Consider the following 26660-nt stretch of genomic DNA (forward strand, 5'->3'; position numbering starts at 1 on the left):
GTTTGATAATCATTTCCAAGATTGATCGTGTAAGAGGCCTTCTTTCTTCCTGCTTTGGACCTCGTTGTGTGTATGAGCACTTGATGCATTGTATAATATGAAGGTATATGGTATGGCACATACAGGATTGTAAAAGTATATCCACTTGTCCATGATGTGATATATGAAAGGGAGAGGAAGGGAAGGGAAGTGATTGATTCATTATGTCTTCAAGGCTGCATTCGATAGTATAATTTTACATCCCCTCCTTTCTTTGTGTTTAGATACGCCATAACACAGTGATTTATACCTTGCAATATAGCTAGTTTATTGATATATGTATGGTGGGGAGATAAAGAACGAGCTATCTACAACTCATCATGATAAAACTCTTCCTCTTCCTCTTCAAGGTCATCCTCCATCTCTTGAGCCTTCTTTATAAACTCCTCATCCGCTTTCTTTTCCTCATCAGTCTTTTCAGGTGCAGCCTTGACATCCACCTTGACCTGCTCGTCCAGCGAGGCGCCTACACCTTTGCGGATAATAGTTTCCACACGCTTGGTAAAGCCATTGAGATCCTTGAGTGGGTATCCGCTGCGAATGGCTGTAGTCTCATACAACACCTTGACCAGCTCGGTGGTATCAGCATCATCATCAAGTCCGTCACCATCAGCACGCTCCAAGAGTGTCTTGATAATGGGATGATTGGGGTTGATTTCAAGCGTCTTTTTCTGAGACTTCATAAACTCCAGCATCATGTTGTGATCCTTGTTGTTTTGACCTTGAGCAGCCATGAGACGTTCCATGTGACCCGTCAAACCGAAATCGGCAGCAACAATAGCCATAGGTGATGTAGTGAGACGCTTCGACAATACAACCTTGTCAATCTCATCGGTAAGTGTCGTTGTGAGCCATGCTGACAAGGGGGCAAACTTGCTCTTTTCCTCTTCAGTATCGACCTCTTCTTCTTCGTCATCCAATTTAAGATCACCCTTCGCAACGTTAAGGAACGTTTTTCCATTGTAACCAGGCATGTGTTGAACAAGCATTTCATCAATGGGATCGACCAAGAACAAGACTTCGTAACCACGTGCAAGCAAGCGTTCCAAAAAGGGGGATTGCTCAATCTCGGTAACTGACATGCCAGCCAAATAGTAAATGTTCTTTTGGTTGCTCTTCATGCGTTCAATGTATCCATCAAGGCTGACACTGGGTGCACTAGGATCGTAGGAGGATGGGAAACGAAGCAAGGTGGCGAGCTTTTTGCGATGCTTGCTGTCTTCAATGGCACCGTACTTGAGTGCGCTGCCGTATTCCTTAAAGAATTCACCATATTTCTCCTCATCGTTCTTGGCGAGTTGTGAAAACATGTCAAGTGCCTTTTTGACAAGATGTTTGCTGATGGTACGCAATGCACGGTGCTTTTGCAGAGTTTCACGTGACACGTTCAATGGTAAATCATCGGCATCCACCACACCCTTGAGGAATGAAAGCCATTTGGGGAACAAATCAAACTCGTCGGTGATAAAGACACGCTTCACAAAGAGACGTACGTTGTGTGCCTTTTCAGCAAGGTTCTGGAAAAAGTTGGCATCGACTTTGGGTGGAAGATACAAAATGGATCGGAATTCGACGTCGCCCTCGCCCTTGGTATGTGTCCAAGTCAATGGAGTACCTGAAGGATCCTTGGCAATGGCACGATAAAACTCTGTGTATTCCTCATCCGTCACCTCCTTGCTGTTGCGCATCCAAATAGGCTTTTGGGTGTTGATACGTTCCCATTCTTGCACAATGCGTGTATCTTCCTCTTCCTCTTCTTCCTTGTCCTCGTCCAAAGATTCCTCTTGAATATCATCCTCATCCTCATCTTGCTCCTTTTCCTTGGGCACCTTTTCTTCATGAGTGGACCAGATATAGATTGGGAAGTTGATGAATTCGGAATACTTGGATACAAGATCACGTAAAGTCTTTTCATTCAAGAACTGCAATGCATCCTCCTTCAAATGTAAGGTGATCTCTGTACCACGTCCAAGGGTGTTGCCGCGAGGATCCTTAGCAATGACAAAATCATCCACAGCTTGACTCGACCAAACGTATTGTGTATCGTCATCATTCGACTTGCTGGCAACGGTCACCTTATCAGCGACCAAAAAGACTGAATAAAAGCCAACACCAAATTGACCAATTTGGCTCACGTCATCCTTGTTCTCTTCAAGCTTGGCAAGAAACTCTGAAGTGCCGGACTTTGCAATGGTGCCGAGATTTTGCTTAAGCTGATCACGTGTCATACCCACACCTGTATCGGTAATGACGAGCGTCTTGGTTTCTGGATTGGCAGCAATCTTGATCTCGAGCTTATCCTCTGATGACAATGCCGATGAATCCGTCAATGATAAGAATCTGATCTTGTCAAGGGCGTCTGATGCATTGGAAATGAGTTCACGCAAAAAGATCTCACGCGTCTTGTAGAGTGAATTGATGATCAATGACATGAGTCGTGAAATCTCGGTCTATGATAAGGATCCCATGTTAGCATATATAACTATATACGTCTTAATAAACACCCCTATTACTTGCCTGGAACGTGTACTTTTCAGTATCTTGGAGTTGTTCAACTTGCTCGGCTGTCAAACCAGCACTGGGAGGAACACCATGTTCAGATTCAAGGACAATTTGTTGTTGTTGTGTGTCGCCATGGACGCCCGTTACTGCGAATAGACCCAAAAAGACTACCAGCAGCACGGCTAGCGACAGCCGGAAACCAGATGCTTTCATGGAGACGTGGAATGAGAGAAATGGAATCACAAAGAAAATGGCCAAAGCCCACGATCAGACTCCGTTTATATACCATTTGGAAATTGCTGGTACACTGACAGCTGTCGAGCTGCCATTGGTCTCTTAGTTTGTGATGCAGGAATATCCGTGCGACCATCCAAAAATCGTCGAGGCCAATGAATGCATTACAATCATCACAATCCACGATGATCCTTGTTGGGAAAATCAAAGAACTCATTTATCATTCAAGCCGGTTGATCCAGGCACCATCACGTGTGTAACATTTATGCAACGAGATCATCATCATCATCGTCTTCTTGAAGAGCGTGTCTTTTATTTACGTATCGCTACGACATCATTCCAAGCTTGAGATTTAGGATGCTATGTTCAACGACGTTGCTAGCTTTCATTTCCATAGTAATGATGTGCGACAATAAACATCTGTATACAAGCGACAAGGACGCTTGCTTTCAAAAGCTCATGATCATTTCATGTATCAATATGTATATCTCTCATTAGCTCAGTAGGATCCCTACTTTACGTACATTTGATTCGAAGGCGTATATGATGCCATACATGTAACTCTGAGTATCTTGCAGGGAGAAGCTGTTGATCTACTATGTCGTTTCCATAGACACGTGGTGTGTAACAAAGATCTCTTGTAGTCATGGGAACTAACATCGTTACCAAGAAGCCATTAAATCCATTTTGATGGTAGCCTTCCTTATGTGTCACATTCATGTAATGATTCGGCCTCGTCGTTTATTATTATCAATAACTTTTACCGACTACATGTTGTAAAATATAGCCTTCTTCGAGTACTATGTCTTAGCAATATGGATGATGTTGTTGGTTGAGCGATGTGTGTGCGTGTGGAAAGCTGTATGGGTATTGCAAATGGTGCGTGATGTGATGATGTCGATCGACTACTGCAAGTGATTGTTGTATTGTTTTTAGATGGGACGATGAGCTGTGCTGGCAGCTGCACGAATGTTAGTGACGAGCCTGCTCTTTTCTTGAAAGTAAGTATCGAGTGATTGAACGGTTTCAGCGGTCCGTGTGGCGAGATTGCGACCTTGTTGTGATGTATCCGTATCCTCGGAAGATGTTCCCGTGATGCTGAGTAGTCCACAAGTCTTGACATGTGTTTCCAGCGTATGCATAGCTGACATCAATTGCTCCAAATCAGCTTGTAAAAGAAGATCATCACACATCCAATGAGTTGTTTCCCTTTTATACATGATTCTTCATATCTATACCTTGTGCTGCATTAGGTTCATAAGGTGTCCACGCTGCTTTTTCACTAGAAAATTGATATCAATATACGGGGGTGTCTCGCTCTATAGTTGATAGACTACAAACATCTTGTCAAAGAACTCTTGTCCCTTTTGTTCGATCGTTGAAAGCTGAGAGATGAGTGTAATGAAGGCTGATCGGTATTCTTGTTGTGCTTTGGAGCTCATTGTGAAAAGTGGACACACAAAAGAGGAAGACGCACAAGCGCGGAGTGCGTCCTCGGTCGCGCTTCCTTAAACGCTTGTACTTGACTCTTTGTGTTCACAGCCTCTCTCTTTCTTTCCTTTCTCTCTCTATCTCCTCCCCTCTCTCATTGCGACACACACGAGTTATGCCACCCAAACGGAAGACTACAAGCACTACCAGCCAGGCAAAACGCCAAAAACCAGCAGCAAAAAAGACCAACGTTAAAGCAAAGTAGGGCTGTCAACGCATTCACCCAGCTATGATCGCTAATCGGATCGTCTTTTTTACATGCACTGCGATTGCCCATTGGTTCCAGAGCACAGGTAAAGAATGTTTTATTGTATATGATATGAATTCTTATATGGATGGGATTCGATTCAAAATAGCAGGATGGCCAAGTGATGTTTGCAAAGGCATGCGAAGGATGGTTCAACAAGTACAAGGACGAGGATGAAGATATAATATCCCCTGAAGGATGTCAAGCTTTTTTCAATGATCTTGGTGTATCGCTTGAAAGTGTAATTATGCTTTGTCTATGGAGATCAATTTCCAAGATCTAACTTTTTTGGGGTTGTCAATTCTCTCAGATCCATCCTATCATCATCGGCTGGAAGCTCAATGCCAGTAGAATGGGTAGGTCAATCAATCATCCTAATAGATCATAACACTTGCTGATGGTATCATTAGGTTACTTTACTAGACAAGAATGGATGCAAGGAATGACCAGCTTAAAGTAAGTAAAAAAAAGGTGCTATTGTCGGTGATCCCCATGCTTATTCTATATAGAGTGAACTCTCCAGAGATGCTCAAGGCTTTGTTACCCCAATTGGAAACAGCGATAAAGGATCCCAACTTATTTAAAAAGCTCTATCTTTTCACCTTTGGATTTGCAAAAACAACAGGCCAGAAAAGCATGGAAGTCGATGTAAGTTTTATATAACGCCCTTCACCCCATGATCATGTTGCTGATTATCTTTTATATACTAGGTGGCTATCGCATTGTGGCAATTGCTACTTGAACCGCTTTCTTATCCACATATCCAATCCTTCATCAGGTTCTTGCAGGTAAATTTTCATTCATTGTATGTCATGAAGATAGGGTTTCTGATCGATTGATTCATTCACAATAGGAAGAAAAGCCGGTCAAGGTGATCAACAAGGATCAATGGAACAGCTTATTGGATTTCTGCCGCTCGGTACCTGAAGATCTTAACAATTATGATAGTACTTCCTCATGTAAGTCTTATGCAAGATGATGTATGCTAATTATTTAATGTCTTTATTGTTGTACAGGGCCGGTCCTGCTTGATGAGTATGTAGAATGGAGAGCGAGAGCATAGTTACAAGACCTCTGTTTTTTCCCTTGTTATCCACACGACACGCACGTCCTATTTACATCATAGGGTTCTTCTTTCCCTTTCCTCCATTTCATTCATCCATCCATCCATCCCTATGTATCCTTCGCTGTATTATACTTTTACTTATCGCACACCATGACACCATTTGCAACACAAGAGCCATATAAAGAAAAGAATGATTATATTGGGACATTGTTCTCTGGCATATTTGCTAGACGAATGGTTGGGGGGGAGGAAAAGGATTATTCTTTGTTGGGAACTATTACAATGAATGCGTGTTGGAACATAATGAAGAATAAGGGGGTTGATGGAAGGTTGTTATGATGGTTGCCAGGTTAATCTTCAGAGATATCCACGTTAGCATCTTCGTCATTGGTAGGTGTGGGCGCATTATTAGTTCCTGTTGGTGTTGCTGGTGTACTCGCTTCTTCAGCCGCCGCCGCTGCTGCCGCCGCCGCTTGCAATTTAGCCTTACGAGCTGCTCGAAAATGAACCATTTTGCGATGTTTTGTGAGCTGACCAGGAGTGACAAAGCTTTTGTGACAACCATCGATGCCACAAACGAGTTTCTTGGCACCATGCATATTGGTTTCGTGGGTCTGAAGTTGATCATAGGACGTAAAAGATTTTGAACAGCCATGGTGTGTGCACAAGAAGGGTCGAAAATCACGTTCGCCACTCGCTGCAGAGAATAGTTGATCAATCTCGGCTACTGTCACCGGTTCAGTCTTGCGTTTGTTTAGTGCCATTGATTCATCTATTAGAAAAAGTGAGTGAGTGATGATGATCCATAATAAAAAGATAGGAACTATATCTACAATACCTGATCGCCAGCTAGACAACTGGATTTCTCCTCCATCCAATGTGTAAAATGTCAATGGCGTATGTTTCCACCGACGTGCCTTGACATCTTTGTATTTCAGGATATCTTTTCTTGCCTTGCTCGATGTATGATGGACACGTGAAGAGGGTCCTCGAGCTGGTGTTGCTGGTTGACTATCATCTACGCCTGTACCATCGTCGTCTGTACTATATAAGAAAAACAATCCATGTTAAAAGATGCCATCCATGCAAGATACACTCTATACTACTCACGTCTCTTTGGGTTTTGTTGCTAGCGCTGATCGTCGTCCACCTCGGCTCACTTTGGGCTTCTTGCTGGGTGATCCAGTGTCGTCTTCTAATGGCTGTTTTGTGGGTGCTGGCGATGAGCTGGTGGAAGCACTGTTGGACGACGATGGCGATGAGGTTCCCTTGTCTGATTTGGCTGGTGACGGACCATTGAGCCGTAATTTGATCTTGAGCGCAGGTTGTGACATGGATAAAAAGTGATATGTATGTAAAAGAAAGACACAAGTAAAAGTGGGGGAAAGGGAGAGGTTGGTAGAAGAGGATAATATAGGATTATTGGGATCGGGCGTGTATGTTCTCAAAGGTCTTTGCAGTCTCTCTCTCTTTCTTTATTCGTTTGTACCCACAAAAAGCCCGACCAGAATTAAAGCGTGTGCTGTTACTAACGACCAGGAGGATGCCTCAGTGGATGGAAACGTCAACCAACAAAACTCAATGATTATCAACACGATCGTCCTATTGTAAATCATTAACAAAACATCCAACTCTTCTCATCATATCCCCTTCCTACCTTATTACTGCCTTGGATAAGGATTTGCCAGGTACACTCCTTGTCAAAAGATAGGGAAGACAATGAAAGTACCATGAATAAAATTGATAATGTAACGATCTTGCAAAGACAATGCCAATGAAATTGGATGTAAACATGGTGATAATGATTTCTATTAAATATAGAACACATGAGACAATGAAAGGGGATCCTCCTAGTTACTTACCGTCAACCGAGATAATCCTCCGTTTGTTCTGAAATCCATCAATAAACACCCTAATAAGATGTCTACATTTGGAGTGAGAAACATGCTGTCATGGATGACCAACTACGTCACACCACTCACCCTTTGCACCATACGAATGCCACAAACAGGAACAGAACCATGAGATGACCGAGTAGCAATGCATTGGCAAATTCTCTGGATACAAACACCTTTTCATCCACCATGCGCCAATTCACAGTCCATCGATAATCGAATACACGGCTAAACTCAAATGCACGAGCCATGTAGGATCCGGGGTATGTTGTCAAAAATGGGTATGCCAATCCCACCTATTTCGGTTGTAAGCAAATCTTCTTCCACATCGATGACAAGCTATCTCTCTCTCTCACCTGGATACCAGCAATCACACAAAGATAGAAAAGGGTTGACCATGCACCAAGCGATTGCCATAATAACACACCAAATGCTGGAAAGAACAAAAGCACATTCATCTTGATGGATAAAGCTGCACTACACACGCATGAACATTGAGTCACATGATTGACATGATGGGGGATGATCATTCCTATCTTACCTGTACAATATGCAGGATGCAAGCCAACGTCTATGAATCATTGCTAATATACAACAATACATGAAAAGCATGGCAACGGGATCATTGAAGCATCGAAGGACGTAGATGGAGTGGAGACGTTTGGAGATACAAAGAAGAATAAGCGTATAAGGCGGGATCTTTTTGGATTGATGGTAGATGGCAAAAACAACGGCCTGTGTTGCAACGTAAATGCCTGCAAATACGTATTGAGCAAGTCGAATGTTGTTGCCGAGATCCGTAAGATGATAGAGTGCTGAATACACATAGACGAATCCTGCTGGATACCTTTACAAAAGGGGGGAGTCCATAAGTATCACGCTACTACCATGCGTCCAAAACGAGTTGCACTTACACGAGAGGTCCAGTATCTCCTCGCAACTGCATGTAGTCTCGCTCACCATCCAAGAACCCTTTCACCTCTTGCATATAGGCCACCCAATCAATTTCAGTGTCTGCAATGTCAATACACATATGAGAGAGACATGGCGTGTGTGTGTCGTTGGTAAAAGATGATCCACTTACACGCGACCTTGTTGATGATCAGCCCATTGAATACAAGCTCGCCAATGAGTAACAGGGAAGCAAGATACCAAAAGTAGTCGCGATCGAAGAGAAGTCGCCGAGGAACGGCTATAATGCGTTGTCTGATATCCATCGAAGCATAAAGGAAGAGTCGTTTGCTTAAAAGGTGGTACACGATTTCGAGTCATCGGCAACTGAATTGAAGCCCAGGCACTCTGCCGATTTTGTTGCCATGCCAACACCCATTATGCCCTTATCCATTTTCGGGCGAGTATCATTGTGGATATTGAACCTGGAGATTAGAGCTGATCCTTGTGTTTATTCATAGAGAGCTTCATTGTTTTCCTACTTGGCCATCCATTTTCATGATCCTACCACGTTCTTCAACAGCATTCAAAGTACAGGAACACCTCTTCCAAATCATATAGCAATAAAGGATTTATATGGCCATTTTCATGCTTGACATTGATGTTCAAGGTAGTACCAGCTGTGTGAAAGGAGCGAGCCATTTTGTAACCTGAAGGAAGAGATGGATTGGTCAAGAGAATACCCATAGCGAGTCAAGCATCATCCCGCGCCGCTATCTTCCAAATCAATAGAATCATCGTGAGGCCTCTATCCAATTTGAGTTCCATATTTTTCTTCAGGATAAAAAACACTCACACTAGCCAGTGATCCCAATGCCATACCATCACCACATCTGCTACTAGTACAAATGGGTTCAATTGCTGGATAACAAAAGGACAAATAAACGTGGAACGGAAAAGCACGTATACCAATTTCTCGTATGATGAGATTCCATTACCGGGATGATTAATCAAGTGATGGTGTATTGTACATTTCGATCATCAACAAGGAGAGCATGATAAATGATTGAAGGAAGCAAATGTTATTGGTTTTTGGCAATTACTAGCTCCTTGCAACTGTCATTTTGTATTATGAGTCATTGCTCGGTACCAGAAACGATCACGTGTAGGGTAGAGGTGCTTGACGATCATTCTTTGAATAACCACAACAACATTATCGATCGCCGTCTGCAATAAGGAGGTTACATCATTGCAATTGGAAGCACGACGCACGTAATATGAGTGGTTTTTGTAGCCAGCATACCAACTCCCAAAAAGTTAAGCTACTACAAATGTGATTAACGTGCATTGGTTGCTAGTGCGGGTGATTAGGATAATCTTGGCATAGCTTACAGAGGTAAATAGTTTGATGTGTGGGTAAAGTGTCAGTTGGCGGCAATGATAGGATGGATGACAACCTGGTGAACAAGACAAGTGTAAAGGCATCAGCATGTGATGTCTTCGTGGGTGGTGGTGGACTGTGCGTGTGCCAAAATCATTCATTGATGTAACCATGACGTCGAGATGTCGACTCGTGATTGAGTTTATCAGTCGGAAATGATCCGTATGCATATGTAGGTATCCAAACAATGCAATGATGATGATAGAAAGCTTGATGGATCTGTCACAATAAATCATGATCTACTGCCACCATCATCATCATCAAAACATGCTATCTTTTTGTTTATCATACCAACCCCCCCAAAAAATATGATCAAGGCACTAGATCTCTATCATGCATCATGTATACTTTTATTATGGAATGACAGGTGTTGTGTATGCATAAATCGGGGATCTGGTCGTGTGGGTGATTTACACTGTGTGGGTAGTAAAAGGGAAGGTGGTGGCGGAGTATGGTTGGGCAGAGCCCCAGTGTCAAGTGAAGCGAATCCCTGTGCACATGAAGGATCTCCCTCTCATCCATCCATCAGTGGGGTAAGGCATCCATCCATCATCCATCAACAATACGACTATCAGCATGTGCATCGATCCAGCCATTGTCTCGTTCACGTAAAAAAAGACACCGATCGAGCGTTACATCGCAACTCCATGGTCGATTCCACCCCTCCATTCACAAATGAACACCAACCGCCAACTCTAAAAACGTCCTCTTTTCCATCGTAGTTAAAAGAAAATGGTTACTCCTGTGGTGAAGCACAAGATCATCAAGAAGCGCACTGCTCCCTTCAAGCGCCATCAATCCGACCGTTTCGCTCGTGTTGGTGTAAGTTGAGAGGAGAAAAGGATATCACATGATGTGTATCTATAGATACGAGACAAGGTTGCTAAATGATTTGGGGGAATATTATAGGAATCGTGGAGAAAGCCCAAGGGTATCGACAATGCTATGCGTCGTCGCTTCAAGGGTCAAGCTGCTATGCCCAAGATTGGTTACGGCTCTGCCAAGAAGACCCGCCACATGTTGCCCAACGGTTTCCGCAAGTTCACCGTTAGCAACGTTAAGCAACTCGATCTTTTGTTGATGCACAACCGTTCCTACGCTGCTGAGATCGCCCACAACGTTTGCGCCAAGAAGCGTGTTGAAATCATTGAACGTGCTGCTCAACTCAACGTCAAGGTCATCAACGCTGGTGCTCGTCTCCGCTCCCAGGAGTAAATTGATAGCGATGGTCATTTTCCCCCTTCATCTCTCTCACAATAAAAAGATGGAAAGTTAATTTACTTTGTAGCTGCTTTGCTCGTGTTTGAATAGGTTGGTTAGACTTCTCTTTGGGTAGTATAAGTATGTATGTGGGAATTACCGATAACTAAGCTGCATTGTTGTTGTTGTTGGCATAGCAATTGTACGGATAAACGTTTTGAGCTGCTCGGCATTCGTTGCCAAGAAAGATATGTGGATAATAGCCTTTTCAAGACATCCCAAAGATTCGATCAGTTGCACTGCCTAACGCCATTTCCCGCGCCTCATCGTTGTTTCCTCAAATAGAAAGCTACGCGTTGAATGCTTTTACAGTCATAGAAGATTTCAGAAAGAATTTGATGGCAGACACAGACAACAAATACAAATCTACACGTGCTTGCCAGTGTATGTGATTTTCAACAGGCATCTCATTGGTGTCTTGTACCAATGTAATGTATTCCCCCAAGTCGCCCGTTCCTGTTGTTGTAATCGGCTCGTGCCGTTTATTCCGCGTAATGCTCTTTCCATTGTAGGCTGAGGGACCCAGATTACTTTATATTTTTAGGCCATGGGCCAATTGGTTGATTATGAATTAGAGCAGTCGTCGCGATTAATAGCTTAGCAAATGTTGCTCAAACGCCATTGGTGAGCATGTTCTTATGAAAAAGCATAATAAAGATGAAGAGTGGGGGATCTCAAAAAGAAAACCCGCGGTCCATGACGTATTTTCCAAAGGAGAGAGCGAGAGACAAAGCGTGCACCTATCGGTGTGCAACGGTGAATAAGCAAATGCGCTATATGAAAATTGAAAACGAGAAGCGAGAGATCTTTGCTGATGAGGATAAACTCTCCATAAACATCATGTAATACTAGCCACACAAAATCAACTCCACCGCACCCGACAAATTCATTGTTGTTGTTACGGATATTTGGCAAGCGGAGAGCAATCGGCATTCAATGTAGATGCATTATCTCTCTTTTGTACCGGGAACCAAGGCAGGTCACGATGGTACTTTTGCTTAGGCTACTTATACTGAATATCACACGATGGTCATAGCGCCGAACGGGCCATGGTTTTTCATATGGGAGCCATTGCCGACGGCTAGGAAGACGCACAATTTTTGATTTTACTCACGCTCTGGTTGACCTATCACTGTAACAGGATTATACCTATCGACATTTAGTAACACGGAAACGTATCACTATGCCGAAATGTCCACCACTCAACGCGTTCGAATTGCTTCTTATTCACACACACACACACACACACAAAGCAATGGCTGCGAAATACTCACCATCTGATGATCTCCCGCTCGAGCCACAAGTATAAACATCATGTATTTTAAACAAGGAAAGGAGCGGGCTTTCACATACACCATACACACACGCCGCAAAAAAACAAACAACAATACTGCTGGGGAGGAGTGAAGGGGATCGGCCATCATATGGTGTGAACCATATCATGTCATCTATGCCATTTTCAGGTTTTATTGTTGCCCTTATGCTCATCATGATCTCGGGAGCCAACATCGGCAAAAGCATGAGCCAATGACAAGGGCTCTTTTTTGTGCTTCGATCACTCCTGCTCATCCACTACCTTCTTCTTGCAAGGCAGCAGCTACCCCTTTGTGCAGGTTGTTTAGCTTAGAATTGGGATGTGATTCAACTGCAGATCCTCTCTTGCTTAAATCCGCTCATGTTATTGAGATGCATGCAATGTTTCAGTATTGCTCATTGTTCAAGTATACAAATACACACATACACACACATCCTTGCATTTTGTATGGTGGATAACAAAGGTGATGTGCTACCATGATGATCATCTTTTATGAACCATATGATGTGATTCAACCATTATGCAATAGGATGAGGCATTATAGCTCATTTTGTATGCATTTTCGACTGATAGCAATGTCGTTTCCACGCGGTGACCATGCTTTTCCTTTCAAGTTTACGTACAAATGACATAAGTAGGAGTAGTAGTATCACTCATCGATGGCATGTTGCTTGAATAGGCTAATGTATGTGTGATTGTGCTGGAGCAAAAAAGAGAACGTTTATTGACCCGGGCGGTTCGGATGGGTGTATTTGGTGAAAGAGACAGAGCAACAACCACCATGTGGGCAAGTCCGATCATGGTCCCAGGGTGGGTGGGTGGAAGGCACACTCTTGTATGTGTCACCAGTGTTCATGTTCTAGGCTCTCCTGCTCCCTTGCTTTCCATTTTTGGTTTCCCCTTTCTGTTGGTGGATCGGGTCCCCCCTCGCTTTCAACCACTCCCCCCAAAAAGTCTTTTTGTAATATTGCACATGTTCGAAAAATGTATATAAAAGCTCGTTCAATCATTTTACCATTCTTCCTCCCCTTCTTTTCTACATCCGTTTTCAACTATACAATGCTTGTCATGTCATCAATGATGCTCGATAACCAACAACAGCAACAACATCATCACCAACAATCGCATTCGCGTGACCAACATCCTCGTCGCAATTCCTTTTCATCGTTTGTTCGCACCTTGTTGCTGTTTGTGTCGCCATCTGGCAACCATGACGACGAGACATCTTCTACAAGCAGTATTCAACAAGACATGCCTGACGAATGTAAAAAGGATTCAAATCACAATGACAGCCTTTTCATGGAAATGTATGTTTCCTTCCCAGCTCTCGAAGATCAAGATGTCTCCGAAAACAACTCTTGTGCAGCAGAACAGCGAAATGGGACTTCCTCTTTCATTGTTGGCTCCAGTAATCGCGTCCTATGCTGATCAACTCTATACATTCACCATTCTTGCATCCATACTCATATACCAAACCTTCATGCTATTTCATCCTTGTTCAATTCATTGTATATTATCCCGAGCTTTCTCATGCCCCCTTCACTATTTATCTATGTACAAAACAACAGAATTACTGTCTAGCACAGAACACGCTGGAGCAATCCATATCCTCTCCTCCTCCTCCTACCCACCTTCCATACATTATGCATGTAAACATTAATACAAAGCGCTTCTTGAAAGGCAATCGGCCCTTCCACCTATGCGCAGGACGCACAATTTTTTCTTCATGTTTGGGATCTATTTGTTCTTACGACCTATGTCAAATGCCGACTAGGCTTATTGACCACTAGACTCATCTTGTATGTAGATTCTTAGCTCACAACATCAACATGCTGGCTGTGCAATAAGATTCAACCTACAGCAAGCACATCTTGAAACATACACATACGCATTATGCTGCAACTGCAATGTTGTTTGTAGTTCATGTCTCATCTTTTTTTTTTCGATACAAGCCTTTGGGGGATATAGTCTTTGTATATCATCATATGTCTATGTCAGTTGTCCTTGTGTATGTACACAAGCAAAATCTCGTTGCCTATCACAAGCAAAGTTGACAAGCCTCGCAACATGTGATTCGGTGCCAATGCCTCGTTCTTTGACATACACACACCACACTCGGCAAAAACCCTCTCGTCACAAGATTTGCCACGCAACCTAGCCTTATTTTCCCCCACCCGAGTAATGGCAACGCCTATATCATACTGCGTCTGATCAACATGGTGATAAAGTATTTGGGCATGAGGGTTCGGATACGTATGTATGTAGGTTAGCTTCTCAAGTCACTCTCCCCCCACCTGTGTAGGTGTACAATATGGGGCGAACCACCACACACCAAAAGCAGCGTAAGTAGTAATGTGGGTGACTCTCTCACTCTCTCTTGGCATTAAGGTGATGATGATGATGTTGAGTGGGTGGGTGAGTGAGTGATTTTCCGCAAAAATGACTCGCGGCTTTTTTCTTCATGCATGTGCATAGGTGGAGTGAGAGCTCTTTTTTTCACTCTCCTGGCTGGGGCAGAATTCTATGGTGGGTGGTGGGTGGGTGGTAAGCTCTTGATTGATGAAATCCTTACTTTCCACTCCTTTCGGTGTGCAATGATGATGATGATAATGAATGTTGGGGCCCCTCATTTTTTTTGCTGCTGCTGCTGCACCATGATTCATGTACTATAATATCATTCTATATCATACTCTTCCATATCCGATCCGTGTCCATCACAATCGTCGATCATTATACCCCAATAATATACTGTGTTGCCATCATCATTATTGATCTTATAGTAATTCAGACTTAAAGAAGCAATCTGATTTGTCAGTTGGGCTTGATCACTCTCTCTCTTAATAACACACATAGCCCCCATATATGAACAGGGACACAAAAATGCATCTTTCCTTCGCTGTACGTACATCCGACAAACGCCCTTTTGTGGGTTACCCTTTACAATAATCCCCTTCCCCGCTTCAAATCTCTCCTCCGCTTGTACAGTATTACCTGCACCTTTTAGTGGAAGATGCCTATTACACCTTCTACTTGTCTCAGCCTCACCTTTACCTACCCACCCCCCGCAGACTTGTTGATCCAAAATCTTCCAACATATGCAAAACAAGTGTTCAAAAGAGAGAGAGAAGAATGCTTTATCCCTGTATTTAGTGGGGGATGATGGGGAGTCCATTCGCATTCATCCATCCATTCACATTTCCCGATACACCCAGATGGGCTGTACGTGGTATCCATAGGCGTTGCATCCCATACACACACACACCTCCTTCTGCTTACCCTCTGATTGGAGGAACGAACGTCACATGGTAAATGAATTACTCTTTTGAGCATTCTTGTCATGGTTTTTGTTGTTCACATCGGATGTTAACGGACCGTGTCTCCCAAAAGAACATTGCCAAGTGGCTCATTATCATTGACGGATTGGCCCCAATCCTTGTTGGCTACGCCATCCTATCACCAACAATAGACCTGGGATATTCAGGTGGGTATTGCTCAGCAAGCAGCAAGGGTACATGATCCAAGATCATCTGGTCAAGGAAACCCTGCATGTTTTAAAAGTGCCAAGGAGGAGAGCAAATAAAGAATGCATCAACACATGAATACAAGGTATTGAGAATCTCACAATGTCAAGACCACCCCCATAGACACGTGACATGAACCATCAATGTGACAAGTAAATCGGGTACGAATGAGCAAGTTGTATTATTTGGATTGGATGTATAAAAGAAAGCAATGATTATCTAGAATGACTAGCCGATGCAAAATATGGGGAAAATGTTTCGTATGGTTGTTGATACAAGGCGTGTGTGTGCGTGAGTGTGTGCGTGTGAGTAATGATTTCAATGCTGGCAATTTCAATCCGAGTCTTCCTCTTCTTCATCAGACGAAGGCGCTTCGACCATTCTAACGCCATTGATAGTGATTCCTTCATCATCGTCATCTTCATTTTCTTCAGCTTGTTCATCATCCTCCTCATCTTCATCATCGTCTTCGTCCATAACATCTTCATTATCATCATCGGATGAGGCTTCTTCCATGCCCTCTGCATCTTCATCTTCATCGTCGTCGTCATCTTCCAATAGAGCTCGCATCTCATCATCGTCGAAATCATCTTCATCGTCGTCCACATCGTCGATATCCTCATCATCGTCAAGGCCACCGGGTATCGAAGACATCATGGCTCGCCAGACTTCATCTTCATTTTGTTCATCATCCACATCTTCACCCTCCAATTTTCGCTTCTTCTTGCTAGATTCCTCCTCATCCAGATCTTCACCAGCACGCTTTTGTTGGAAGTACTTGTGGAAAAAGATCTAATGTAAAAAAAAGGTCTCGTCTTAGTAATCCTGGTTTCCCACCTGTAAACATTTTTTTTCTTACCTCATCCACTGGTACATCCTCAATCTTTTTACGCCAGAATGCTTCAGAGTTGACAGGGACGGCATGCTCTTGTTGTGTGTTACCACGTGTCATCAAAATACCACCATCTTGGCGACCAGGAAGAGGCTGCATGATAGATTTGCCACGTGTTGTTGCGGTTTTTTTGGGATTGCGGTACACGAATCGATCCAAAAAGTGAATAAGTGTGAAGTTGTGCATGTCGGATTGTTCGGCAATCTTTTCATCATTGAACAGCATGTTGGCAAACTTGGCCACGGAGGGATGGTAATGATTTCTGAAATGTATCAATTCCCATAAGCAGCTGGTTTCGGCTTTGCTGAAACGGGGATCACGTTTACGTCCATCGTAATAGTTGGCTCGTGCGCTGTTTTGTGCTGGTTTCTTGTTGGATTTCTTCTTCTCCTCATCATCATCGTCATTGTCTTCCTCCTCTTCAGAGGGTGCATCCTCAAAATGTTCATCCTCATCATCTTCTTCTGGAGTCGTAAGCATGGCTCGCAAACCAGGATGTGTCTCCGTCAACTATTGTATATATAAACACCCATGAGTCCACCATTGTATATAGGAAAATGAAAACCTTACCTGACTCAAGAGATACAAGACACCACAAATGAATGGGGGTTGATGATGACCTGCGATTTGCAACATGCGCTTGACAAAGGCCTTGATACGCTTGAGATCGGTATCAGCACGAATAGCCTTGAACAACAAATTCAAATACATGGTTTGCTTCGAAGTCGTCAAGAGTCGAGTGTCAAGAAGCGATTCATAGAGTGTGCGATAGAATCGATCAGCTGCAAATTGTCTGGAGAGCGAAATGGTGAAAATGAGAGAGAGGGCTTGGATGGCAGTGTTGATGAAAGCTGTGTGGGTAATCTTGTAAAGAATCTCCAAATGTCTTTCCACACTATGATCCGATACATAGATTAGTATGCATGCGCCTTTTCCTCTCCTCCCATATCATAGATACTTACATTTCATCGGCAATCTTGGCAAAGTGGAACGCACGATTGACACCAGTAAGAATAGCAGCAATCATCTTGCTACGTACTTCATCCATTTCCTCAGCATTCTTCTTGGGCTCAGGTTTCTTCTTGCCATGCTTGCCACCCTTCTTCTTGTTCTTTTTCTTCTTGTCATTGACAGGTACCAGCTTGACTTCACCATTCTCTTCCTCCTTTTCAGCCAAATTCAATAAGCGTCGGAAAAAGATGAAATAGATCTCGATGAGCTTGTTGGCAACTGCCGTATCCTTAGCCGTCAAAATGGTTTGATTGAGGGTGATAAGCGAATAGTACTGTGCACGCTCGGATACATCGGGCAAAAGCAACAATTGTTCAATTTCACGGACAACGAAGGACTTCATGCCGGGATGAGCCACCAATAAATCGATAATGAATTGTGATGCTTTGGCTGCCACCTTGTTTTCAGAATCACCAAGCTTGTTGACAAGCAACTTTAGCAAATTCTGTTCTTGTTCAGGCTTTCCAACAAGCAAATCATGAATGCATCGAACCATGGCCATACGAACATGAACAAGAGGATCATGGGAAAGTGCCTATTCAAACAAATCCAATAAGTCACATGGAATCACTTTCATGTATGCCACAACATGAACATACCTCAATTTGTTGAACAAGTTGGAAATAATACTTTTTCAAATGGTCCTCAAAGTACCACAAGACAAGATGCTTATCCTTGACACCATGAGCAGCGAGTGGTTGATCAGCAAAGTACTTTAGCTTGCGGTCTGGGAGAACGGATCCAAGGAACAAATCCTTCAAACTCTCGAGTGCCATGACAGCTTCCTTTCGACCCTTCTTTTTGGACATGGCGAGCATGGTATCCATTGTCTTCAAGCTGTGGACAGGAGACTCTTGCACCAACAGAGTCAAAGCAGACACCTTATCATTGAGTGTACCCGAAGCCAAAATGTTGGAAACAAAGTTGCGATCGCTGGTGGATAAGGCGCCGGTCAAGTCGACAAGCTCATTCTCCTTCTTGAGTAGCTGTTTGGCGTATGACTTTTTCTCGGCGATCTTTTCAGCAGAGAGTTGCACATCGTTGGGAGTGATCTCTGGAAGTTCAATCGTGTACCATTGAGAGGTAGGTTCAAGGATCGCTTTGTCGGGCATGGCGATCGAGAAAGAGAGAGAGACTGTCAAGGGAAAGAAAGCTGATCGAGTCTTTGCCCGAAAAATAAATTTTGCAAGTGGCGGGCGGACAAATCAACAACAAAGGCACCACTACCACAACCACAACCATCAAGCATTATTATGCACATCCTATTGACCCTCATCACACTACACTCTTTGAAGAATAAACATGCTTCTATTATCAACTTTATAAATACAACAACGAATTCTATAACACTTTGTACAAATGGACTTGGCTGATTTCATCCAATTCATCATCATGCAATTGATCTTGGAACCAACCGCCCTCATAATCCAACTTGATTTCCTTAACCCATCCTTTCATGAGCTTGGTTGGTGACATGTTGGCTTCTCGAAGCTGTTCTTGTAATGAAGGCAAGGTCACAAGCAGCAATCCTGATCGTTTCTTCGTCTCGGACCGGATAAACTTCCAAATTTGCTGTTGTACTGGCAACTCATTGAAAAATTGGAATACATTGTTCATAACAACGACATCCGCTTGCTGATTGAGAAGTTCAGGCACCTGCTGGATATCTTTGCAAACAACCTATGGCGGGGGGGGGAGTTAGAGCAAATTCATTCTTCCATATATATACCCTTCTTGATAACTTACCTCCACCCGATCACCCATTTTATACTTGTTGACCATCTCTTGTTGTAGCTTGCAGAACCATTCATTCAATTCAACACCAATCAACTTGCTTGCACGTGTAAACAGGTAGCCGGAATAAAGCACAGCACCTAATCGAGAACCGATATCCACAATCACCTTGTCCTTGACGCGGTTAGCCAAAGCCACCTGATATAGGAATTGTAGCTGCATGACGGATGCAGAGTGTGAAATGAAATCTGAAAACAAGAAATGGATCAGCTCTACCACCCTTGTTGCCTAGCAACCGTATCCACTTACTCAAAGGTTGTGTATTCCTTGACATGCAATCAACACAATAATTACGCGAGAGCTTGCCACGATCGCACAAATCATCCACATCATCCTCGGTGAACAGGAATCCATCCACATGGACCGTGTTTTGTTCCGTATAGCCTGCAAACTAGATCATATACATATGAGATCCATGGTCCTTCCCATATAGATATGAATGAATGACTCACGTCTTTGGTGTCTGGTATCATTGTCTTTTCACCTGGTGCTTCAGCTGATATCGGTACGCGAGATCGCAAGTCTTTTACAATACGTCCCAGCCGTTGCAACTTGGCATCGCTCACAGGTTGAAATCCCTGCTCGTCATTGGCTTCCATGTCAAGATCGTCACTGCCATGGTCATGATTATGGAGTTGTTGGTGATACTCGTCTAAGGAAGCAAGCACACGATCGTCAGCATAAGAGTGTGTTGAACAAGACGTCCAAGTAGTAGCGTACCAAGTGCTGAACGTGCAAAGGCATCAAATTCATGCAACTGAGAGTCGTTTAGTTGCGAAATAAGGTTGATAAAGGCCTCCTTTGAGGTATCTAGGATATTGTTTTCGGTTGACATGCAAAAGATGGTGATAGAATGGAATGCCAAAAAGAAATTGCGGGAGTCACAAGCTCACTTAAATTTATCTCCATAGTGATCGTTGTTGTACCTGTCATTGGTAAACCTTTGTTTCCTCGTCACTTTTACCCCATGCTACACACGTATCCATAAAGCCTTTACATTGTCGACAATAAAGCTACCACATCATTCTTCTATAACTTGATCTCTCCTCGTATCTTTTTTCATGCTACCGAATGTGGACTTCTATACTCATGCATGTGGTAGATAAGCTATACTCAAGTTGATGAGGCCACCAGGTTACTCACTATTGCTCCTACTACTAAATGGGATGCTGGATTGATTGGATCAATTCTCATGCAACAGGTTGAATCGAATACAAAACGTGTTTGGAATGATACCAATTTCATACCCAGATGGCGCTTTGAGTGTCGCTATTTACCACACTGATGGCATCATGCATCGAATTCCTCCTTTTCTTCTATAACTTGCTTTGCTTCAACGATGGAATTAAGGAATTAGATTAAAAAATCATCTTTGGCAGACACCTTTAATGGAATTGAAATCGCTTGACAATGGTACCTAGTTATAGCGTATATAAGACTTGGCAAGAAGGTGGAAAGGTCTTCTTTGTTGAATGAGTCCGACATTGTCTTTTATGCAGGAAATGAACCATGAGTGGATGCATGTGTACTTGGATGATTGTCCCAAGCTCAACAACATACACACGTCATTGACCATGGTACGGAATAAGATTTGTCAGCGAGTAGGACATTGGGTGGGAAAATCCATCACCCTCTTTCTCTGTTCCTTTATACGATATGGTGGACAACTTGGTATCCCTTCCTACATTTGTACGGCTTTCTGAGCGTGTATGGCGAGTGCTCGGCTTAAACCCAGGAAAATTCACTTTGCAAGGTATGCTTTTTTATTTTGACTTTTTTTTGCAATGAGGAACAAGAAGAGCTTATGGCGATGGGACGATGACCATGTTGTTGTCATTAGGCACCAACACCTATCTACTTGGTACGGGAGCACGTAAACTACTTATCGACGCAGGTCAAGGGATACCTGAATATGTGCCGTTACTTGAAGAATCTCTTAGGAGCATATCACCCAATGCATACATATCGGATATCATTGTGACACACGCACACCCTGATCATTTTGGTGGACTCAAAGACATTCTCGCTTCATCCATCCTCAACAGTCGTCGTAATATCCGCATTCATAAATATCCAGCTTCCTCAAAGAATGCTGAAGGTCATCGTGGATTTCCTCAAGATGTCCCCTTTTCGCCACTCCAAGATAATCAAATCTTCAAGATCGATCCTTCACTCACACTCCGAGTCCTCTATACGCCGGGCCATACAAAGGATCATTGTGCCTTTTTGCTCGAGGAAGAACAAAGCTTGTTCACGGCCGATTGTGTGTTGGGTCAAGGCACGGCTGTATTTGAAGACTTGTCAGAGTATCTCGAGGGATTACGTCGGCTATTGGCACTTGAACCGAAACGATTGTATCCAGGACATGGCCCAGTCGTCGAAGATGGTGTGGCCCGAATCACCGAATATATTCAACATCGTGAAGAACGAGAGAAGCAAGTTGTCAAGGTGATGACTTCCGAGGGACCAGAAAAGCCATGGTCAGCAACAGACATTGCCGGCAAAATATACCAAGGTCTCCCAACCACCTTATTCCTAGCAGCCACCCGTGGTGTGGTATTACATTTACTCAAACTCGAAAAGGATGGAAAAGTACGACTCACTGAAGGCACATCAGAAGGAAGCGATGTGATGGATCTCATTGATAAAGAATGGCTTTGGATTGGTTGATTATATTAGAGACATGTATAAGATGTAATTTAAAACAAAGGTTTCTATTCCTCTTCTTCTTCTTCTCCATTAAGCATGTTGACCATGTCTTGAAGATCTTGATTGTCTACGTATACATATAAATGAATGAATGAAGCTGTTCTAAAACCACTTTTCTTTGCTTTACCTGGATTCAATTCCAACGCTCTCTTGAATGATGCAATTGCCTCGTCATACTTTTCCAAAACAGCATCTTCATCCTCAAGCAAATTGGATTGGGTCAATTGAAGCATGCCGAGCTATGGATAACAACATTAGTAACATGTTGTGTTAATGCAACATGTGTCACACTCACCAGCTCCATGCCACGTGCGTATTCTTGTTTATTCTGTTCCTTGTAGATCTTGTTGGCTGTAGAAATCAACTTTTCAATCTCGTTGCATAGATCCTAAATACCACACTTAGCCATATTGTCTTTTGAGAGAGAAATGGATTCGTGTTACCTGCTGCTTTCCAGTATCTTGGATAAACTTTTGCTTATGTAATAAACTGGCAGCCCATAATGCTTGAGATTCTGGGTCTTCTTGATATGTAAAGTGTTGAATGTAGCGTACAAGGGCATCAAGGACAAGTGAGATGTGTTCAAAATGAAAGGGCTGATCCAAAAGCTGAGCGTATGCGTGTAGATTCTCCAGTGTTGAGCGGACAGCTTTGGTAGGCGTTTTATCCAAAGAAGGTAGCACCTAACGCATTACTTTAGTTTGATCCAACATGACAACAACAAAACATTTACCTTGTCAATGGCATCCAAAGCTTCCTTGCATAGCTTGATTTCCTCCCTGCTTACTTTTTGTTTGCTGAGCAACTCTTGACTAGGTTCTTCATCCTCATCTTCTGAATCCAGCAACTCTTCATATAAGGCGTTTTGTCGCTTTCGAATGAAAATAGCAAGATCCATCGCTGCACGTGCCAATAACAATTGCTGTTCATCATCATCCAATGATTGCTTCTTGTTGAGACCACGCAAGATGTCAAGACCTTCTCGTAAGCTTTCTTCCACATGAATGGCACGTCCAAGTTCAATGAGACATGTTGCATAACCGACTCGATTATCCGCTTCCTTTTCTTGATACTGTTCCAATGCCAAATCAAACAGGCGTCGTACAAGATGATCATCCCGTTGTTTGCTGCTATGTGATGCTTCAGCAATGGCCATATCCAAAAGTTCCTGTGCGCTCGGTGTTGCTGTTTGTTCGTGACCATGCTCGTCTTTGCGCACAAATGTGATCTCAATCTCCCCGACATCGCACCCTTGGCATTCTGGATCGGTGCAGTCCTCTACATGACCTTCCTTTTGAGACGATCGGGCGCGTTTTGCTCGAACAGCAACTGCAGCAGTGCTGGATTCAGGCTCGGCATCGGCGGCTCGTTTTGACATTTGAAAGCTACACAGCGGGGAGGAAAAAAAGGGAAGAGGTCAAAAGGAGAAGCGACTTCTTTTTTTCTTTTTCATACTCACTCACACTCACTCTCTCTCAAATACCTTTACAGCCATGGGCGGTTTACGCGTTGTCCCTTGGATCAACTTTGAAGAATTCGAAACGGTTCACAAATGGCTATATTCTCAATCACCAGAAGAAGCTCAACATGGCGTCGATCGGGTAAAATCAACCACGGACCACAATGGGTTAGTTATGCAAGACCTAACACACACATAAATAGGTGGCTGCTTGGTCAAGTCGAGGACGTTTACCCACTGCTATTGAATGTACATCCACATTGATACAATTACGACTACGAGACCGAGGAGGCCATATGGCATTATCACTACAGGAGCTACGACAATTATATGCCTTTGCACTCATCAGGTAAATGATGGTGGTAGAGGAGGAGGTTGATCACGTGGATCACATATTGAAGGGGATCAAATCATAGATTTGTCAATGGCATGGTGGATCCTTTACAAACAGGCTCTGTTGCACGAGCTACATCTGAGATCGCAGAACGCTTGGGATTACCTTTGTGGTTTGTTGAACTTCGTCATGCAGCTACCCATGAACATCTCCCAGGTATATCCGTTTTACGTGAAGCAGCTGAACAGGTAAACATCATACATGGATTGGATGGATGGGGTCATGCAAATCGATACTGAGAATGGGATTAGGCGTTACAATGGCTGTATGATGCTTATTGGGCAATGGAACTCAAGCCTGAAAGATCGCCTATCCTTGATGAAAACAAGGTGTTTGCTATTCGATTGGCATTAAAACAATACAAGGATGCTAGGAAAACATTTATAAAAGGTAAAAAGTTTGATCTTCAGAGAGTGGATGATCATGGGCTCTAATCAATCCATTAGATTCAAGACGCGGTCGACCCACCAACGATGATCACGAGGAAGCATTGAAAAAGTTCATGAAAGCTGTATCAGGACCCTACATTCGAGACGCGGTGGTTCCCGAGCTATTGAAACCTGGTGGTCTAGTGCCTGTCAGCAAAAAGTACGTCATGATAGGGGATGGTTCATACATGTGATGCTGATGTTGATGGTATTGTAGGAAGCGTCCAAGTTTTGACTACATGGTTTTGTCAAAGGATCTACTTGAGCTATGGCTTCCTCTCGTACGTGCGCTGGATCGGGAACACTCTAATTTTGCCAAGGAGTTGCTGGATGCGATTGTGAAGCGATTGGATGTCAAAGAAGGTAAGCGCAATTTCATTGTGAACAATCAATGACGCTAATCTTTCATTGTGTAGAATACAAAATCAGCAGAGAGCTCTCCTACATCGTGTCAGGACCTTTGGTAAGTCGTATTCCTATTCTTTATGTACATGCCCCATGCTTACATGTCGACACATATAGGAGGATAATGCACTGGATGATGACCTTACGGGCAACAGCTACCTGTTAACACTCGCATGTTACTTGAAGCACATTGTATCGAATGATTTTGGAGGTGGTGGTGATCACAATGAGTCTATCTTGGTGAACATTGAATTGAACGATGTTATGGAAGGATGCCTTCGTTACCCCAATCATTTGTAAGTTCATTGTTCTCAGGATCAGCCTTTAGACTAATGACATTTTATTTATAGCACACGGGTGGTCCTGCGAAATATTTCCCAAGTGGCAGATGATGACCTGGAAAGGGATCTTGAACCGTTCCTGAAATACATTGACAGCTACTTGGCTAGCAAACACAGCGTAAGTGGGTTCATTCTTATCCAGGGCACCGATGCTAATTGCTTTGAATAGGCGAATAATGCAGCTGATACGGTACAAGAGGTTGATATGGAAGGAGAATTGAGTGAGCTCAAAGGACGTATCCAAGCGATGCAAGGAGTTGTAAGTAAACTTTGGGATGGTGGATGATACATTGTCCTAATGGGGGTTTTACTTTTTTCTAGATAATGGATGATGAAGATATGATGGACGTGGATGGAAACAAAGGATGGACTTTATGTGATAGCTCGAAATGGTCTACATGTCCTATGGGAAGTTTGCCAAATGGAAAAGTACCATGTCTTGATTTGAATGTATAATAAACTCGAGTTGCTTGCTTGCTGTATACTGGAAGGGAATGAATGAGTGATGGCGGGGTTGGTTGGTTGGTGGACAATTGCACTTTTCTCTTTCTTACAACATGGATACCACACAACTTGCCGAGAGTACTACGCGCATCAAGAATCTACACGAAGTTGAAAAGGTGCCCATTGCTCGGTTGATATGGAATGACTTGCTCTCTTACTAATCGACATGAATAGAAACTGGTGCTTCTTGTTGAAACGGCAGGTGATGCACTGGCGATTCTGAGCGATGACAGCAAGAATGACGAAGACACCTCCAAGGCGGTCCACGAACGTGTTCAGGAATTCGAAGCGTTGGCAGCACGTTATTTCTCGCTTGTGAATGTATGTATGATACTGTACTTGTTGATAGAAAGGGAGAGACTAGGTGGATCTAATATGGGATGGATGTTTTACAGGATATCCAACTTGCCCTAAGAGACAATGTTCGCTTCCTCCGCAAGACCGGTAGCATTGCCATGAGTACAACAAAGAGTATTCCTTTCCGTGCCACTGTTGCTGGACAACAAAAAGAACTTGAAGTATGGACCGCAGCTGTTGAAACAATCCATCAACGTGTTGAAGAAATCAAGAGAATTGCGCATGAACAACAACAGCAGCAGCATTGATCTATTATCCCAATCCACACACATACACATCCATGACCTTTACACCATTTTCAGCATCAACATGTCTTTGTATATACACAGTTATCCACGCACATAAAAGAATCAACATTTCATGTATATCAGGCATTGGATACAAAAAAGGCATTTCGTGTGTATTAGGCCTTTTTTCAGTGTGATTAGAGATGTGCATTAAGGGGTACAAGATGACGATCATGG

At 43.2% G+C, this 26660-nt stretch overlaps 13 protein-coding genes across 13 annotated transcripts; 6 read left to right on the forward strand and 7 right to left on the reverse strand.

Annotated features, from left to right (window-relative positions):
• Positions 1-347: 347 nt before the first annotated feature.
• On the reverse strand, positions 348-2754 carry O0I10_002500 (uncharacterized protein; the record flags this gene model as incomplete). The annotated part of the gene is made up of 2 exons (XM_058482582.1): positions 348-2489; positions 2557-2754. The coding sequence occupies 2 exons, from the start codon at positions 2752-2754 to the stop codon at positions 348-350; spliced, it is 2340 nt and encodes a 779-aa protein (XP_058346606.1).
• A 953-nt stretch (positions 2755-3707) lies between these two features.
• On the reverse strand, positions 3708-4217 carry O0I10_002501 (uncharacterized protein; the record flags this gene model as incomplete). Its single annotated transcript, XM_058482583.1, has 3 exons — positions 3708-3943; positions 4014-4057; positions 4117-4217. The coding sequence occupies 3 exons, from the start codon at positions 4215-4217 to the stop codon at positions 3708-3710; spliced, it is 381 nt and encodes a 126-aa protein (XP_058346607.1).
• Positions 4218-4381: 164 nt separating this feature from the next.
• On the forward strand, positions 4382-5576 carry O0I10_002502 (uncharacterized protein; the record flags this gene model as incomplete). The annotated part of the gene is made up of 9 exons (XM_058482584.1): positions 4382-4467; positions 4553-4559; positions 4623-4754; positions 4824-4869; positions 4924-4969; positions 5023-5161; positions 5224-5301; positions 5367-5472; positions 5530-5576. 9 exons carry the CDS (start codon positions 4382-4384, stop codon positions 5574-5576), a joined length of 687 nt encoding a protein of 228 aa, XP_058346608.1.
• Positions 5577-5929: 353 nt separating this feature from the next.
• O0I10_002503 (uncharacterized protein) lies at positions 5930-6913 on the reverse strand (the record flags this gene model as incomplete). The annotated part of the gene is made up of 3 exons (XM_058482585.1): positions 5930-6351; positions 6418-6623; positions 6690-6913. 3 exons carry the CDS (start codon positions 6911-6913, stop codon positions 5930-5932), a joined length of 852 nt encoding a protein of 283 aa, XP_058346609.1.
• A 141-nt stretch (positions 6914-7054) lies between these two features.
• O0I10_002504 (uncharacterized protein) lies at positions 7055-8691 on the reverse strand (the record flags this gene model as incomplete). Its single annotated transcript, XM_058482586.1, has 8 exons — positions 7055-7181; positions 7237-7387; positions 7442-7503; positions 7562-7770; positions 7831-7951; positions 8016-8321; positions 8389-8488; positions 8559-8691. The coding sequence occupies 8 exons, from the start codon at positions 8689-8691 to the stop codon at positions 7055-7057; spliced, it is 1209 nt and encodes a 402-aa protein (XP_058346610.1).
• A 1847-nt stretch (positions 8692-10538) lies between these two features.
• O0I10_002505 (uncharacterized protein) lies at positions 10539-11021 on the forward strand (the record flags this gene model as incomplete). The annotated part of the gene is made up of 2 exons (XM_058482587.1): positions 10539-10628; positions 10716-11021. The coding sequence occupies 2 exons, from the start codon at positions 10539-10541 to the stop codon at positions 11019-11021; spliced, it is 396 nt and encodes a 131-aa protein (XP_058346611.1).
• Positions 11022-13440: 2419 nt separating this feature from the next.
• On the forward strand, positions 13441-13809 carry O0I10_002506 (uncharacterized protein; the record flags this gene model as incomplete). Its single annotated transcript, XM_058482588.1, has 1 exon — positions 13441-13809. The coding sequence occupies one exon, from the start codon at positions 13441-13443 to the stop codon at positions 13807-13809; it is 369 nt and encodes a 122-aa protein (XP_058346612.1).
• A 2426-nt stretch (positions 13810-16235) lies between these two features.
• On the reverse strand, positions 16236-18917 carry O0I10_002507 (uncharacterized protein; the record flags this gene model as incomplete). The annotated part of the gene is made up of 5 exons (XM_058482589.1): positions 16236-16694; positions 16762-17304; positions 17365-17689; positions 17757-18340; positions 18405-18917. The coding sequence occupies 5 exons, from the start codon at positions 18915-18917 to the stop codon at positions 16236-16238; spliced, it is 2424 nt and encodes an 807-aa protein (XP_058346613.1).
• A 229-nt stretch (positions 18918-19146) lies between these two features.
• On the reverse strand, positions 19147-20434 carry O0I10_002508 (uncharacterized protein; the record flags this gene model as incomplete). The annotated part of the gene is made up of 5 exons (XM_058482590.1): positions 19147-19485; positions 19552-19787; positions 19849-19990; positions 20052-20251; positions 20320-20434. 5 exons carry the CDS (start codon positions 20432-20434, stop codon positions 19147-19149), a joined length of 1032 nt encoding a protein of 343 aa, XP_058346614.1.
• Positions 20435-21255: 821 nt separating this feature from the next.
• Positions 21256-22269, forward strand: O0I10_002509 (uncharacterized protein; the record flags this gene model as incomplete). The annotated part of the gene is made up of 2 exons (XM_058482591.1): positions 21256-21352; positions 21440-22269. The coding sequence occupies 2 exons, from the start codon at positions 21256-21258 to the stop codon at positions 22267-22269; spliced, it is 927 nt and encodes a 308-aa protein (XP_058346615.1).
• A 44-nt stretch (positions 22270-22313) lies between these two features.
• On the reverse strand, positions 22314-23686 carry O0I10_002510 (uncharacterized protein; the record flags this gene model as incomplete). Its single annotated transcript, XM_058482592.1, has 5 exons — positions 22314-22375; positions 22436-22547; positions 22604-22696; positions 22752-22991; positions 23042-23686. The coding sequence occupies 5 exons, from the start codon at positions 23684-23686 to the stop codon at positions 22314-22316; spliced, it is 1152 nt and encodes a 383-aa protein (XP_058346616.1).
• Positions 23687-23801: 115 nt separating this feature from the next.
• O0I10_002511 (uncharacterized protein) lies at positions 23802-25791 on the forward strand (the record flags this gene model as incomplete). The annotated part of the gene is made up of 11 exons (XM_058482593.1): positions 23802-23909; positions 23971-24116; positions 24184-24349; positions 24413-24551; positions 24608-24749; positions 24807-24952; positions 25006-25052; positions 25112-25290; positions 25345-25453; positions 25505-25594; positions 25657-25791. The coding sequence occupies 11 exons, from the start codon at positions 23802-23804 to the stop codon at positions 25789-25791; spliced, it is 1407 nt and encodes a 468-aa protein (XP_058346617.1).
• Positions 25792-25892: 101 nt separating this feature from the next.
• O0I10_002512 (uncharacterized protein) lies at positions 25893-26444 on the forward strand (the record flags this gene model as incomplete). Its single annotated transcript, XM_058482594.1, has 3 exons — positions 25893-25955; positions 26014-26160; positions 26235-26444. 3 exons carry the CDS (start codon positions 25893-25895, stop codon positions 26442-26444), a joined length of 420 nt encoding a protein of 139 aa, XP_058346618.1.
• Between the last annotated feature and the right edge of the window lie 216 nt (positions 26445-26660).

This window comes from Lichtheimia ornata (assembly GCF_029851405.1).
Source record: "Lichtheimia ornata isolate CBS 291.66 chromosome Unknown scaffold00007, whole genome shotgun sequence".
In the NCBI taxonomy this organism is placed as follows: Eukaryota; Fungi; Mucoromycota; class Mucoromycetes; order Mucorales; family Lichtheimiaceae; genus Lichtheimia; species Lichtheimia ornata.